Source organism: Pristis pectinata, chromosome 9 (genome assembly GCF_009764475.1).
Source record: "Pristis pectinata isolate sPriPec2 chromosome 9, sPriPec2.1.pri, whole genome shotgun sequence".
Classification (NCBI taxonomy): Eukaryota; Metazoa; Chordata; class Chondrichthyes; order Rhinopristiformes; family Pristidae; genus Pristis; species Pristis pectinata.
The window spans coordinates 20,041,073-20,056,203 of NC_067413.1; the positions used below are offsets into that span (position 1 = coordinate 20,041,073).

The 15,131-nt window shown below is 40.5% G+C and overlaps 1 protein-coding gene across 1 annotated transcript in view; it reads left to right on the plus strand.

Moving 5' to 3' along the window:
- Positions 1-15,131, plus strand: part of LOC127574444 (collagen alpha-1(XXII) chain-like) — a 241,751-nt gene that overhangs the window by 115,281 nt on the left and 111,339 nt on the right. Inside the window, exons 15-16 of the mRNA XM_052023460.1 lie at positions 9,348-9,401; positions 13,564-13,617. Coding sequence (XP_051879420.1) covers positions 9,348-9,401; positions 13,564-13,617 — 108 coding nt within the window. The remainder of the gene's footprint in view (positions 1-9,347; positions 9,402-13,563; positions 13,618-15,131) is intronic.

The following is a 15,131-nucleotide window of genomic DNA, read 5'->3' on the forward strand; positions in this document are numbered from 1 at the left end:
GCACATTCTTGGGTGTCTCAGTGACTGTTAGGAAACTCATCTCTTCATTGTTCAGCAAGATTTTTGTTCTCTCTTTCTGCTGTAAACCTTCTCCATATGACATCATCAGTAATGCAACACACACAGTTCACCTGCTGTGAAATGTTCAACCTCACTGGTCTGATAAGCAGCAATCCCTGTTTACTCACTGAACAACCAGGTTTTACCAAAACAATCCCCCCTAAGGCTGTGCCAGTTACGGGCCAACACTCAAACAACGTTCTTTTTCCTCACTGAGACCTGTGGCTTGCTATGACTTCAAGTATAGCCTCACATGTTGCCTCTGGAGATCAGGGTGACTGTCATACTCAGCTTCCTGTCTCGAGACTTTCCCCTGCTGTTGCTGCTCATCTCTGCCACATCTCACATTTTGCTGCTCACTGCTTCTCCCAAGGAGAGAAGACTTAATCAACTTCTCTTTCATTTGTCTGCATTGTAGGCTTCTCAAAGTACAGACATTCATAGATTGCACTCATGTCCTCACAGAGACTCCCTGGTAACAATGGCAGGAGCACCTGGCAATCACCTTGGAAGGTCTCAATGCTCCCCATGTGTCCTACAAGCACTGTTCTTCACCATCTTGTCCAGGTCGAGCTGACCCATTGGGAGCTCCCTTCTGTTCTCTTTTCTTCATTGTAGCATACATTTATTCATCAGCATCACTTCCCTTTACTTGGAAGGATGTTGCTTATATTGTGATATGTCCCTTTAAGAACGCCAAAGAATGCACCTGCTGACATCTGCAAGATCTTGGAATATATCAATAGGGGAGGCTACACTGATACCAACAGCTTGGCGTTATACAGAGAACTCAGCAATTCTGCTCTGTAAATCTCAAAACTGAATCTTTCACACTTTATGTGACTTTCACAATTGTTAGGGTGACTCACAGTGCTGTTTCAACTTCCAAAAACATGGCATGAAATAATTTTTGAGCCATTATCTTTTGTGCTGAGATCAAATGCACAGGCATTTACCAAATAGCAACGGACTTCAAGGGCTGTGATTTATGTGAAGATGAATAATATCTGGACAGGTTTAAATCTTGGATGAAATTATTCCAAAATCATGCAGACCTTCTGCCAATTGATCTTTCAGAACAGTGGGGACACCAGAACCATACTTTCAAATTTCTGTTTGCTCAACATTATTTAATTTTGTTTTTCCTTCTGTCAGTACTTATTTGTACTTTATGCCAGTTTAAAATGAAATTACGCTGATTAAGACCATTTTACAAACAGACGATATTTGAGGAAGAAGTGGGTGAATGAGGAGGATGGAGGGGTGAAGTATTATGGGAAGAAAATGGCATTTCTCAGCAGAGAACAAAGACCTGATTCACGAGCAGACAACACCGGGAAAATTGAGAATAAAGCAAGTTTGTGTTTAAACACAAATGAGCATTAAATTATGCCCATGAGATCAATTGTATCAATTGTATCAAATGATTGCATAAGAAAAGCTGTTGAAATTTTTCAACTGAAGACGTTTCAAGAAAGTTTAGTTTATTTGAGTTTTCAAATGGAGCTGCAAGCATTGCTTTGGCAGCACTGATGCACCCACTGCTGCACAACTGGTAACTGAAAGATCCCTAGTCCCAATTTACTTAAGTGCTACAGCACACCTGAATATCACAAACTTTGTTTCTAATGTCAATGCAATGTGAAAATAAACCCACACATGGTGGGAGTAAAAGAAAGCTGTACACACTAGTATAATGCTTGCTTTGGACAGAATTATGGGGAAAGAATGGAGATCCTAATCCCAGGATTTGAATTTTCACAACTGGCCATGTTTGTAAATTGGGAACATTATGGCATTGCCTTGTGCACTCTGCAGTTATCCAAGGCACTTGGCTAAAACAGACTTTCTAACTGCTGCCTATGTAAATCAGTAGCCTTACACTTCAGATCTTTTCCCAACAGTTTTTGACACCAGATTTCAACGAGCATCATGCACGCAGAGGTTAGTTTTCTTAGATGATCAGCAACCAAAACAGAAACCTTTAAAGGGATTGCTGAAGACTCCTACCAAAATGGTAGTGCTTACTTGGAGCCAGAAAAAGCAGGTGGGCTGTAGTGTATCCATATTAAAACTGTTGGCTATGGCTTGTGTCTCCAATCCCAGTTCTTCCTGCCTTCTGGATTCACAACTGTTCCAAATGGGAGCCAAGGCAAACACCTTTTTTTGTGGTGTAAAGCTCTTCACATCAGGATGTCTCAATTATCGCCAATGATGTACTTTTGAGGTATTTTCTCTGTTATAATATAGGAATCATGGCTGCTGGTTTTCATATGTAGTAATATGCTAAGGGCCAGGTTCGTAGTGATGTTTTAAGGACTGCTGTAGAGTGGAGGAACTGCTTTACTCATTGCAAAAGATGCTATGCGATCTTTCAAATCAACCTGAGAGAGAAGATAGGAAATTGGTTTAACTGGACAAATATAAAACAGCAGCTCCAGCTGTGCAGCGCACTCGCTACTGAAGTTTCAAGCCAAAATAACCTGCACATCTCTAAAATGGGGCTTAAAGCCACCCTGCTCTGACTCCAGGAGAGAAATGCTACCATTGCACCAAAGGCTGAACCATTAGCACAGCAAGAGAGGAAAGGGGAAAACATTATTTTAGAAGACATGTATTTTATTAATGAAGCATTTAACGACAGGAGTAGTGTCTTTAAATGAACCAGAATCTAAACTTAGAATATTCCTTTCAAGGAAAAGTTGGAAGGAAATTAAATGTCTTTCCTTTCAGACAGAATGAATATGATCAGGTCATCATCCAAGATTATAATCACATCTTTTTTCAGTAACCCCAGCACTGTCTCGTCCAGTGAGGCAGTACCAACCAGATTGTACCAGTGAGAGTTCAAATTATTCCAGTGTCTCAAAAAACTATTTGTTACTTGTACTGATGGTTCATCTCAACCATGTTGAAGAGGCACAACCTGGAAACTGGGAAGTTTAGGATGAACCTAAGTCTTTACTTGGCATGGGTATGATGGGCACAATGGCCTCTTTTCTGTGTTGTATATTGCTATGATTCTGTGTTAAGTTCCATGCTGATTCCTTCAGCCAATCATTTCACTCAAACCAACAATGACTACTTAATACTTGGAAGCCCAAAATCATCCTCTTATCTATTCCAACCAGACATCATTGCTGTTGGAAAACCTCACAGCAATGTCACTATGTCACATGACATCACTGGTGAGAAACGGACCGGTCTAGGGATTTTATTTGTTGAAATTAGCAATTGTCCTTTTTAATCCAAAAATTATGGTACAATTAAAATATTTTTTCAGGTTTGTTTTTTCATTCACTGATATCCCTTTCCCTATGCCAATGGTTGAGATATAGAATTCGCCATAGTTTTACTGTACTGAATGCTTGAAGGGCAAGCTTCTAGTTCTGTTCTTGTTTTAAACTGGCCAAAGAAATATTTGTCAGATATTCTACCTTTGGTGTTTGTTTTTATTATTTGTCAACTATATTCTCTGCAAGACTGAGGTTTGCTATGGGGAGCCTCTGTTTCCCTGAAAGCTGATTATTGTTCCACATTGACCATAGCCAGTTAACACAGAGCAGCAAATTAATACACCTGCCATATGCTGAGCTCTGCTTTATGCTGGTGAATCAGTAAAGGATACTATGCTGTACTGGGTGGGTGAGTTGAACGTCTGCCTCACAGCTCCAGTAACCTGACCTCTGGTACTGTCTCTATATTCTCCCTGTGACCTCATGGACTCCCTTTTGGTGCTCTGGTTTCCTCCCACATCCCAAAGACACATCAGTTGGCAGATTAACTGCCCCTAGTCTGTAGATGAATACCTGGTACCTGGTGCTAGAAGATTGTGTTGTGAAGAATGGTTTGAAAATCTTTCCCTGCATATCATTTGCTGGTAACCTGATTGTAAATTAAAATGTGATCAAAAACCAAGCCAGGTATTGCATGGAAGCAGCACAGTGTCAGATCTCCTTCACATCATGCCTCTCTCCCTTAAACTCACCTGTAGTGTTTTAATGTGATATTCTGTTTGTCTTTCTGAATAATGGTGTCAATTTAAGAACACTTGGAATTCCATTCTAGATATGAATACAAGGAAATACTCCTCTCGTGTAAACCAAAAATTGGCATGATTTATCCAGGAGAGTGAATGATGGTGTATCCTGCATAACATGAGTAAGATTAAAGAGACTAACTAGGTATGCAGTTGCAGGTTTTGAATTGACTTTAGGAGGGAGAACTGCAGTTGGCAAAACAAAGATGTTTTGCAAGACTCTTTTTCTTTATAAGTTGAATTTACAACCTCTCAAACCAAACTGCTAGAAAGATGTTCAACAATCAATTGAAAGAAAGAGAGAGAGAGAGAGAAACTGTCATTGGTTCCGAGTGCTGGCCCTCAATTCAGCCCCATTGATGGTGCCTTGTTGTGCAGCACATGGATTCCATGCACCACTAATCGCATAATGACACACACCTGAGTGCCATCAGGAGACTAGCATAAGAACCCTGGTTTCACTAGCACTAGTTGCCAGAGTATTGGCCCATCTCAGGGTATCCTTTGTCTTCTGACTGCTTGGAGCTTTCAACTCTAGGGCAGTCCTGGTTTTGCTGTGTTTCCTTGAAAATCCTGTTTCCATCTTGGGTCTCAAGGGCCCCAAGACAAGATTCCTTCTGGTTGCTGCCTGTGTTTGGTACTGAGGAAGCATCCTGACTCCAGTCTTGTTCTGGTGTTTCTGCATTTGGGTTCTCTGTGGTCTCAGTGACATTGTGACAGAAATGTTTTGGCCAAAAGCAAGAGAACTATTCTGTCTCCTTTACATGTGTCAAAACAAATCTCTAAATATTCTAAGTAAGTAATCCAATTGAATTGTTCTTGACAACAGTTTATAAATCAACAATTAGCAATGCTACACAATGGGCTGAACCCTTGCCTCCAATTAATCACTGTAAAACATGATTTGCCATTATATTGCCTGTTCTATTTCTGGGAGGTACATCATTAACCCATCATTAAAACGTTTATTGTAGTCTGGGTTTCTGCATTTGTTCATGTGGGTACTGCACCAGTATGTCTCCAAAGGATTGAATTTGGCCAAAATGTTTATGGAAGTATAAAATCATCCATATAGATGTATTGGGATGCAAGATTATGTCTGTGGTTGTCTTTCCTTCTGTTTAATGTGCAAGGCATCAATTGTAAACAAACTGCCAATCCTTTGGGGGGGAAAAAGGAGAGTAGATCTTGAATACAGAATGCTGCTTACCCTTGCATGTCTTCGCTTGGTGCAGCTTTGTCCATCTAAACAGACTTGTTAATAAAGGCAATGAATGTGTGTGACCCCCAACATCAGAACCCACTGGCTCACTCTGCCTCAATGTTATGGGGTCACAGTTCCACTTGGTTCTCTGCCACATTCTGTATTGCAAAGGGGATTTTTTTTCCTTTCAGATTGATGACCTAACATTAGAACCTCTATTATTTTGATCATTTTTTCAAAAAAAAAGTCAGTCATTAGATCAGACATGATCTATTCTGTACAAATCTAACCTGGTGCTGTTGAATTAGTCAACAGAAAAGCTGTTCTTTTCTGTGTGTGTTATGCCAAGATAAACATTCCCTTTATAGTAATGATAAATAGAAGAATCGTAAAGCACCAATGAAAGTACCTAGAGGATATGTGCATCATTGGCAAGCCCAGCATTTATTGCCCATCCCCAATTGCCCTTGAGGTGAATAGATTGGTAGCACATTTAAGAGTCAATCGCTGGAGTTGTGCCAGCCCAAGGAATGATGGCAGATTTCCCCCACTGAAGAACATTACTAAACAAGATAGTCTTCTAGTTTTTAAAATAAGAAAAAAAAATTCAGATTTCTAACTGAATTTAAATTTAGATTTGGACTTGAATCTCCAGATGACTAATTTGGCAACGTAGTCTGGGTCCCTGGAATGTTCAATTCTGATAAAGGATCCTGAACCTCAAATATTAGCCACTTCTCCTTTCACAAATGCTGTCAGACTTGCTGCGTGTTTCCAGCATTTTATCCCTATCCTGTGGCTCCATAACACTTTTCAGTCTGAATGTCCCAATGAAGCTTGTCACTGTTTTCTTTTCATAATCAAACATGTGTGCCACTTCAGTTCCTCTCCAAATCTGATCTTGAAAGATGAACTGATAATGAAGAATGCTGCCAGAGCCTCCTCCCTTTGGGTTTCTTCTCCTTTTTCTAAGGCAGTTCTTTGGAGTTGAGAATGACATGCTTTTTCTCTGAGGTGACTGATGAGTCTCAGTGGGATCTGCACACACTGCCACAGATACTGTTTGATTGGGTGGTGAGTGGATTACTTAGGATATGTTGCATTTCTTTTGCTGTTTGTACTTGGCCTCTGTATCTTCCCATCATGGAGATATCCATTAGATTCCTGTTGTGGAATCTGCCAATGTAAAGCTCAACAGGAAGAAGCATTACATTAACTACATTTTGCATCTTATTAGGAATCTCTGGATTGAAATAATAACCCTAACATTTCCATTTAATCATCCTGGGTAATTGTGTCAAATTGAGTTTTGCACTTACTTGATAATTGTCCATAGCTTGTTTAAGGTGCATAAATTAATTTTATTTTTAAATTATAATATTAAGGGTACACTTTTCTGCAAATTAATTACATGGAAAAATAGCCTGGATATCATGAAACATGAAATTGTCTAACTGTGAAACTTATGCTTGTGACCCTTTCCCTGGCTGATCATTATGAAATGGTAATTTATTGTTTTTGTGTTTTACAAACTCCTCGTCCCCCACCCCTGTTCTCACGCATACAAACTGTTGAAATGGGCTTGAGCATTGTTGACAGAGATACAAAGTAAATGGGTGAAATGTAGATAAAACAGCATGCTGAAATATACCACAATCTTGCCTGATAAATCCACTGTATTACTTCATTCATGTTAATCATACTGTAGCACAGTTAATGCCATCTGAAGTTTCAAAGAGTCATGGAGTTATACAGCATGGAAACAGGCCCTTTAGTCCAACTTGTCCATGCTGAAAAAGATGTCTGTCTGAGCTAGTCCCATAACTCACTAGGTCTTTTCTATCCATGTACATGTCCAAATGTCCATTAAACATTGCAATTTCAAATGGTATTGCATTGTATATTACATACATGTAAACAAATGGCTAATTGTGTATTTGCTGTCAGTCTTGAGAAAGTTCAGCAGCAGTATGATAAAAGACATGACTGTTCTGAATTTTTTGAGCTTTACAGTTGCAGACTTCTCACTGAATTTGCAGGAAGATGCTTGTAAAACTTGTGTTGCTATCAACAGAGAGACCCTCAGTTTCCCAGTCTGTGGGTCAATCCCTCCAGTTCAACTGCTTCCATGTTTTCCCACCTCTCAGAAATCGTAGTGAAAACTATTACAATGCTGCCACATATAAATTCACTTTTGTCGAAGTAATCAACTTAGGCGTGAACTGAATTTTCAAGGAACTGCTCCCCCTCTGTCCTTTTTTTCTCTCTCCTCCTGATCCATTTGGTTCCCATCACTGCGTCTCTTCTACCTCCTCAGACCATTCCATCTGCCCATCACCCACATGCTCCTCCCACTGGTTCCCCTCCCCCAACTATTCCCATCCTCCCTCCCTTTACTCCATGCTCCACCTCCCCCTCCTATCAGATTCCATCATTTCAGCCCTTTGTCACTTCCACCTATCATCTCCCAGCTTCTGGCACTATTCCCAGTCTCCCCCTCCCCCATCTGCCTATCACAGCCCCCCCCACCCCCCCCCCCCACTTCATCTGGATTCACCTATCACCTGCCAGCTCTTGCTCCACCCCTTCCCTCCACCTTTTTATGCACTTATCTCCTCTCTACATTTCAGTCCATATGAAGGGTCTCAACCCAAAATGTCGACTGTCCATTTCCCTCCATGGATGCTGCCTGACCTGCTGAGACCTCCAGCATTTTCTGTGTTGCTCCAGATTTCAGAGTCTGCAGTTTCTTCTGTCTCTCATCAACATGTCTGCTGCTAATAAACCTTTTTTAACAAAATAAAAATGGTGCAGAAATATTATTCCCAATTCTCTTCCCTGTTCTGCCGATCATGTTGATTGATGTTGGAATGTGGTTCCATGAAAGTGATATCACTTTTTTCACAGGTACATGCAAGCTTTGGCAATTAATGTAAATGAGAGGTTACATCCCTGGTCTTTGCCTCATTATCTGATCTCACCTGGGGTTTAACAGTTGATATAGCAGTTTAGGTTACAGAAGTAGAAATCAGCCCTTATTCTTATACCTGCCAAGCTCAACTAGTGCAATACATACTAACTTATTACTCTGCAACATGTCCAATACTCAGGTGTGCGCGGCAAAAATCAAAAGCCTCGTGTCACATATCAAGTTTAAGTTTGAGGCTCTGTAGTGAACCACCGATTGATTGAATGGGGAATACAGAAGATACAAACAGACCAGCGGTTGGAATTATAATTGCTGTCAAAGTAGAGGACAAATAACAACAGAGTGGTTGGACCATTGACCTGTTTCCCTTTCGTAATTTTGTCTGTGGGTTTACAGAGCTCATCAGACACAAATCACAATATTTAAAAGACATTTGGATAAGTTTATGGCTAGCTATGATTTAGAGGTACATGGTCCAAATGCAGGCAAATGTGACTAGCTTAGCTGGACTCTTTGGTTGGCATGGATGAGTTGGGCTGAAGGGCCTGTTTCCATGCTGTAATAATCTGTGACACTATTACTCTATATGATTGGCTCCAAGCTGACTTTCCAGTGCTCAGCTAAATGAACACACTGGGGTCAGGTCAAGATTGTTTATATTATGTGGCATTGTTGGGATCTGTGCCATTGGTACCTAATCTTGGGCAATTCCCTCAGTACCTGGAAACCAGCTGTCACTTGTATTGTGGTTCCCTTGTTTTACGTCCATAGAAAGATTAAAGTTCTTACCTATTTTCTATGGAAGTTTGTTAAATATTAGAGAGAAAAGATGTTCTTTGGTTGCTTGTAATAAATGTGCTTTAGCTTCCTGTGTACTTGCCTCCTAATATTCAGCTTTAAACACTTCCATAGAACTGATCATGCAGACATAACTTGTATTGGTGTTTGATATAGTTGTAGGCCTATGGTGCTGGCAATCAAGGACATAGCTGTATAATTTCATCTGTTCCAAGTGGGAGAAATAACACCTGAAGTTCCTATTTTGAGGGTGAACAGAGTACATCATTGTTTCTTGTTCTTACTTTAGTTATTAAACTGTTTACTATTTCCAACAGGGAGACCAGGGTTATCCTGGAGAACAGGGTTTCAGAGGCCCAACTGGACCGCCTGTAAGTTGACAATTGGATTTGCTGTTTGTTGCTGTCTCTCATTATACATGTAAAGATTAGTTGGCATTTCTGTGTTTTATTTAGTGGGGAGTGTAATATCTATTTTTCTCACCCTGTTTTCTTCTCCCCATCTTTGCAGCAATAATCAAGTCCTTTGCTGATGTACATCCATACAACAGCATGAATGGCACCCAAATCTAGGACTGGTATTTGATAGTGAATTTAGACAGAGTAATACTCTTGAGCCCAGCCTTTATCTTATACATTTTAGTTGACCTTCAGAACCAGGGTGCCTTTCTACATTTTCTCATCTCTATCTCAAGTGTTTGTGTAATATAACTGGAGGCAAGGAGAATCAAACCCACATTTGGCTTTGGAGTCTTCACATTCTGTATGGCCCAGCTACTTATATTGAATGTTTGATCTGATTTCCTACCCTCTAGTAACAAGTGTTGAAAATTTCAGTTCATATGGAGGAATTTGGTTATTTATTGTTATTAGAAACATTGCCACATGAAAGCATTTATTATGACTAGATACCCTTTAATTTGTGTAGAAAGTAGTCACTTACAACAGTGGTCCTCTCGCCTTGCTGTGGTCAAAAGGTGTGTGCTCCACTGACTTCCTAAAGCAAATCCATTTGAAATTTACACTCTTTGTTAGGCCTCACATCGTGGAAGTGGAGGGCGAGTTCAGTCAATGGTGGAAGAAGGCTGCAGTGAGGAAAATCCCGCAGTCAGCATGGCCCATCGTGCCACTGAACCTGGCCTTAAATAATGAGGCCGTGTGCATCATTCACAATGGCTTGGTTGGCCATAGAAGTCTGTCACCACACTGAGACTTCTGCATGATGGCATGACCACCACTGCTCTGAGTGAACGATCTGAGACTGACACCTTCTGAATCCAGACTGGAGTCAAACACTATTGTGTAATCACCTCTGCTTTGTTCACCATTATCATCCATCATCTATCTCATCCAAGACAATCTACCACCCAGAGTCACTGTCTGGGGGCAACTGGATAAAAGCATTTTCATTCTAGGTCACTTTGAGCTAAAACAAAAACTCATCACCAAGGGAATCCACAACCTTCAGTTTGCAAAGGACTGCTGTGTGATGGCTCAATTTGCATAGGACTTGGAAGCGACACTGGGTCTTTTCAATTCAACTGATAATGGACTTAGGCTATCCTTGAACATCCTCAAAATAAAGGTTCTCCCTTAGGCATGCAAAACATTCCTTGCACCATAAGTATGGACAGAGGGGCTTTGGAGTACATGGAGGACTTTACACATCTAAGCAGTCAACTCTCCCATTGGCTCTCATTGATGAAGCCCAATACTAATTCAACTAAGCCAGTACTGCTTTCTCCAAGATGCAACAATTTGTCTAGAGCCCAGAAGTCGATGAAAGCCCTGGCTTATAGTGCTACGATACTGACTATCCTCCTGTAGCACAGCAAAACCTGGAACATCTACCAATGCTACATTAGAACCCTTGGGGGCTTCTACCAGAGGTGCTCACATCAAATCCTGGCAATCATATGGGAGAACCATTGGACAAATACAGCCATCTACCTGAAATGAAGCCTTGCTCTTGAGGAATACACTCCGGTGAATAGGCCACTGCATCGAGGTGCCTAGGAAAGGTCTCCCTCACCAGGTTCTCCCAGCTCTCCATTTACCAAAGCTCTAACTGATCCAAAGCTATACTCAAGATCACCCTTAAACGTGGAGGCATCGACAACCAAGATCAAAAAATGGATGCTGAGCTGGAACGGGGTGGCGATAGAGGAAGAAGAAAGAGACCGACCCAATGCGGTAAATCCCACTGAGCAACAACAAAATCCCAATGCTGAAGAAGATGTGCATCCAGAATGGGGCTCCTCCATCATCAGAAAACCTACCAAGCCTGATGGACATCACCCTTGATTCTAAGGGACTGGTGTGGCTGGCTACAGTGATGCTATAATTATAGAGGTATTGGCACTGATCTTACTCACCACCATCTGTCTGGATGCAACCTGCATGTTCATTGCCAAAATAAATGCAATCAATCGACATTTCCAGATTCAAGTCTTTATTGTGACTTCAATGTGTCCCCAGAACAGGAGAAAGCAAAAGCTTTCAAGGAAAAAATATGGCTCAGGCTCATAACAGAAGCTTTTAAATTTCCTGGCCAGAGCCAGAATTCCCAGAGCTCTGCTGATCCTACAAGTTGATCCTGAAAAAACAATAGTTATGTACTGGAACTTCAGGATGGCTGCTGATGGCTCACTCATAGACTTACCTAAGAGAATGGGTGCAATCTTTAGACCTCCATTCAGTGTTTTCTGGAAAGTTAGGGCCTCCACAGTGAAGATATAGAATAGAATGTCTGAGTGAAACAAACCAGAAGTCTGCTATTTGGTTCTAGATGTTATCCAGCTGAGATAAAGTGCCCTTGCATGGTTTTATCAACTAAAACAATCAATGAAATTACAGAAATGGTTTCTCTTACCCTACCTGTGCTTCCATAATCTTGTATCCCAAAATCTTTTCACAAGAACAAATACAGAAAGGACCAGGTTCCATATAAATACCAATCAGACTAAATCCATCTCTTCATCAGCTCATCAATCCCTCATCTACGTCTGTTCTGTCAAACTACTTGCCAGCATATAAATGATAATATCCTACAATTCAACATCAATAAAACTAGATCCTTGTGCCCCACCGTAAACTTTTCTTACCCTGCACTAATCCCACTGTTTAATGTTCTTGGACTATGAGCAACAGAAGTTTAATATTTCCGTCTCTACCTTTTTGGCTGACCATAAACTTATTCTCACTGGTTATATTTGTGTCAATTACTAATCTAATTGTGAAACATTCTGTAACAATACATGTCTAGTATTTCTAAAGCAATATACTCAATGTGTTGGAGATCTTTATCCTGTGAGAAATAGGCTGGTGTAAATGGACCATAAAGTTATTGATAATTTATTGATTGTTACGTTCCATATTCATCATTAGAAATGGCTTTAGTTGTTTTTATTGCATACATTTATCTTTATTATTCAGTTTTATTATTGATTACAGTTATTATTTCTATACCTAGGGTATAAAAGGTGATATGGGCCAGAAAGGATCCCGTGGAGAGAAGGTAAAAGAAGTTTTCATATGCAAACCATTTCTGAGTAGCTCTTATGTTAGCCCCTAGGCTGTAGACTGTAGAATTTTATAGCAAAATTAGAATTTAAAAAGTAATCTTAATTCCCATCAGTGCCTAATTGAAAAGCAAAAAATATTGCAGATATTTGAAAACTGAAATAGACCCAGTAAGTGCTTGGATACGCAACAGCTTAGGCAGCATCTGTAGATAAAGAAACAAACGTTAACATTTCAGGGCAATGACTTTTCATCAGAATTGGAAAAATAAGAAAGCACAAGTGTGTTTTAAGATCAACAGTGCAGCAATTTTCACAGTCATTTTCTCTTGCTGGCCCATGAATTGTTTGACCCACCAAAGTGGAATTAAACCCCACAGATTCCAAGTCAAGTAGTGAGACGATTACTCCTGACCCAAGACTGATTGCTATTTTACAAGCTAAAGGGATCGAAGGCAAATTTTTCTCTGTTTTCAACAATGCATTAAATTCTGATTGATATATCTGGGAATCAAGGGTATCGTTCTTCCAAGGACAGAATCAGAGATAGGGATAGAATCTATCTCATTGTAATATCACAGATAATCCTCCTGTGCAAGGAGAAAGTTGTGATGGGATCCTATTTTGCTCTTCGAGATCTTTAAGGGTATTGACAAGTTCAGGACATACAGTACATATTAATGTACTCAAGAACATTAATGAGGAACAGACCAAAGCTCAGAGAATGAAGATCAGTGGGGAGATCCGAAATAGCCAGCTCACAAATAAATTAGTGTATGGCTAGGGGGCAAAAAAACTGAGACTAAGAGAGAACAAGCCGCGGCTGTCTTTTGCATTCACAACCATTACTGTGCATGTAATAAGCAGATCTAAATACCATTCAATGCCTGAACAAGTCCAAATTAAGAAGGATTGAAATCTTTTCTGTAGTGTAAAGCCTGACAGTGATTTGTTTCCCAGGCTTATAGGTTACTGTGCATAAATCAAATTTAATGCTGTTTTCCTTGCCTTAGGGTGATCATGGTCTTGATGGATTTCCTGGAAAAATCGGTCTTCCTGGAGAAGTGGTAAGTGAAAGCTTCTTAGTTTTCCTTGTCAAAGAATTCTGCCTCTGCTACCCCCTTATTACGACAGAAAATGTGATGTACCAGACTTGACACTGGTAACTTGCTGTCCTATCTGCAACTACATTCAGTAGATCAACAGGGTTTTAGAGGCCTGGGCTATTTCCACAGGTGTTCCCTGCACCAGAATATGCTTGCCCACGTTTGCTGCAACATGACATTTTCTCATCCTGAACATGACATCATCCTCATTAGTTTACCCACAATAATCCGGAATTGCTGAGGGGGAATTAAAGACATCGATTTTGCTGAGTAGGATTCACTGCCTGTGGTCACGGATGGAAATTTATTTTTCTCATTCTTACTTGGTTCTGATCCACGAGACTGAACCAGCCAAGAGCATCCTGGAAATAATTACACTGGAGTCCAACTGTGGGTGGGTGGCCCAGAACAAGCCCCATTTATTAAGCTGCCAAAGCACCAGATTGATGACAAAGCCACATCTCCAGTGTTGCAGCCTGTCAAAGTACTCATGCTTTTTCAGTCATTCTGAATGACCTTGCCATTCAAGAACTACTAAATATGAAAATAAACAAATTAATTTCTTTGAAGGTATCACATTAACCTTAAGAAAGTGATTAAAAAAACCACAACAGGTAATACTTAGGGTCATAGATGTGCACAGCACATAAGCAGACCCTTTGGCCCACCATGTCAATGCCAGCCATTGTGCCCGCCTCTAATAATCTCATTTGCTTGGAGATATGAGCAATATTGCCCAGCGTTTGTGCTGGGGGATCTCAGCACATTTGTGTTCCTGCTATTGGACTCCATGCAGAATCCAGCAGCAGAACGCGCTGACGGATTAACCAGATAGAGTCTGTCAGCAAATTCAGGACTTCTTTGTTCACGTACACATGCGCCAAAACCCTGAACTTGTTGAGGGTAGATGCCAACGTAACCACGGATCTGCCAACATATCCCGCAAAGTTCATCTCATTTATATTTACATTTATGTGGAATCGTTCATATACTTAGAATATCCCAAAGTGCTTCATTAATAATTAAGAAGTTTTGGAATATAATTTTGAAATATTAGCCAATTGTAGACAGTGATGAACTAAAAACAGCAATGACCAGATAATCTGCTTTGATTATAGTAGCTAGGAAATATAACTTGTGCAGAGCACTGGGGGATCTCTCCTGCTGCTCTTGGAATAGCAGTAGGGGAACTTTCACATCCACCTGGAAGAAGAGACAAGCTCTCAGTTAACATTCGTTTCAATGACAGCAAACCCAAGAGTCCAACAGTCTGTCAGTGTCAGATCAGATCATGTGCTTAGACCTCTAGGCTGGATGATATTCAGACTCAAGTGAATGCACTAAGGTTAAGATGAGTCGAACACCGCACAATTGACTGGATTGTTCTCGACCCAGCCTATGCCTCACATAGGTACCTGCTCAGCCTCCTTCTATGCCCTTTGGTTGAGTTCACCCTCTCTCAATTGTACATCAGC